We start from the raw sequence: 2,236 nt of genomic DNA, 5'->3' as shown, positions 1-2,236 counted from the left end.
TCTAAAATGATCATTTATCATCTGCTCAGTACCTACACCATAATCTACATCCGTTCTAATTGGTTCTTCTAATCTAACCGCTGGCTGAGGTTCACTAGTACTACCATGTTCATAATCAGTTTCCCCATGATGATACCAAATTTTGTAACTTCGTGTAAACCCACTCAAATATAGATGAGTCCAAACATCCCACTCTTTAATAACCTTTCTATTTTTACAATTAGAGCAAGGACATCTTAACATACCTGTTTTTGCTTCCGGTTGTCGGTGAACTAACCCCATGAATTCGGTTATACCTCGTTGGTATTCTTCCGTAAGCAATCTCGTGTTCGGATCCAAATGAGGTCGATCGATCCAAGAACGAAAATAATTTGAAGAAGACATATTTTTTATGAATCAAATTCGTGTGTAAAGAGAGTAAGAGGGAGGATGAAGATATGGAGTGAATGAAGAGGAAGAGGGGTGCTTGTATTTATAGTTGAAATCCTGCCGACAGACCAAGGAAATTCCGACGGAATTCCGACGGAAACGGCTAGTTCGTCGAAATTTCCTCGGAATTTTTAAAATCCCCCAACAGCTCTCTAACGGCTGTAATATATCCTCGGAATTCATCGGTTTTTTCCGAGGAATACGTTTTTCCTCGGTATTCCATAAGAATATTCCGACGGATTAGTATTTCCTCGGAATTTCGTCGGTATATTCCGAGGAAACCAAATTTTGTGTTTCCTCGGAAATTCCTCGGTATATTCCGAGGATTTCATTTTCCGTCGGAATGTCCGTCAGAATACCGCTGTTTTCTTGTAGTGAGACATTAACATATATGCAAATACCATAATATTTCGTATGGAACAACAGTACTAAAGTGTGGACTGAACGTAAGAAAGGCAAAACCATTGGGAGAATCGTAGCTGTTCATCCATCAGCAGGTGATCGTTACTATCTAAGGATCCTCATAAATAAGATCAAGGGTCCTAGAAGTTATGACGAGCACAAAACATACAACAATGTGAAATATCCTGACTTCAAATCAGTTTACTACGCACGCGGCTATTTGGAAAATGATGTTGAATGGCACGAGAGTATGTCAGAGGGTGCTAGATGGGCTACCCCATACCAACTCCGCTATATGTTTGTCACATTCCTAAACAACTGCTTCGTTACGAGTCCTAAAAACCTATGGAAAATCTCATGGAGATCAATGAGCGAGGACATACTTCACAAGAGGCTGAGAATCTTAGGTCATACAAATCTGGAGCTGGATGATAAGACCCTTGAGCAATACACATTAATCGAAGTGGAAAAGTTGATGCGCATGCATGACCGCTCATTGAGTGATATTAAAGAGATGCCAAAAATCAAACCTGTTTTGCTAAAAGAACTGGGAAACAATTTGTGGAACAAAGAACTGGATTACGATGTTGCCGAGGAAACACTAAGACATGACATGCAATTCAACAAACTTAATGCTGATCAACATGCGATTTACGAATCAGTCTTAGACTCTGTTGATAAAATGGATGGGAAGCTATTCTTTGTATATGGTGCAGGTGGCACAGAGAAAACATTCCTAAACCAAACCATTATATCCAGGATTCGATCAAGAAAACAAATAGTTCTGCTGGTTGCCTCTTCAGGAATAGCCGCATTGTTGCTACCTAACGGTAAAACATCGCATTCACGCTTCAGTATCCCTTTAAATCTCACCGAAGATAAGCTCTGCAACATCAAACCAGGAACAATGCTGGCTGAGCTAATCGAGAAAACGGATCTTATAATTTGGGACGAAGCACCTATGACACATAATCATGCTTTTGAGGCACTGGAAAAAAATGTTGAAAGACATAATGTCTAGGAAAAATCCTTCCGCAAAGGATCAGACTTTTGGCGGCAAGACAGTTCTATTAGGATGTGATTTTAGACAGATACTAGTTGTGATTCCACAAGGTAACAAAGCTGATACTGTCTTAGCTTCAATAAGTCACTCATACCTATGGGATAGATGCCACAAGTTCACTTTATAAACAAATATGAGAGTCAATCAGGAAGAAAAAGAGTTCTCTGATTGGCTCCTTTAGGTCGGAGAAGGTCATCCACAACTAGAATCGGGATATGAGTGTGAAGACTACCATGAACAAATGATAACTGTCGATCGATCATTGATTCGTCAGAGTTATGTTGACCCATTAAAAGAAGTTGTGCCGCATATGGAGAAGTCAACAAAATGACAACTTCCCAG

General features: G+C 39.8%; 1 protein-coding gene across 1 annotated transcript in view; it reads left to right on the top strand.

Moving 5' to 3' along the window:
- LOC106344794 overlaps positions 1 to 1,852 on the top strand; it is an 8,442-nt gene extending 6,590 nt beyond the window's left edge. Inside the window, exon 4 of the mRNA XM_013784104.1 lies at positions 856 to 1,852. Coding sequence (XP_013639558.1) covers positions 856 to 1,852 — 997 coding nt within the window. The remainder of the gene's footprint in view (positions 1 to 855) is intronic.
- Positions 1,853 to 2,236: the final 384 nt, after the last annotated feature.

This window comes from Brassica oleracea, chromosome C5, assembly GCF_000695525.1.
Source record: "Brassica oleracea var. oleracea cultivar TO1000 chromosome C5, BOL, whole genome shotgun sequence".
NCBI classification, from domain to species: domain Eukaryota; kingdom Viridiplantae; phylum Streptophyta; class Magnoliopsida; order Brassicales; family Brassicaceae; genus Brassica; species Brassica oleracea.
Note: the sequence above shows the minus strand (reverse complement) of the source record. Positions and strands in the feature narration are given on the sequence as shown.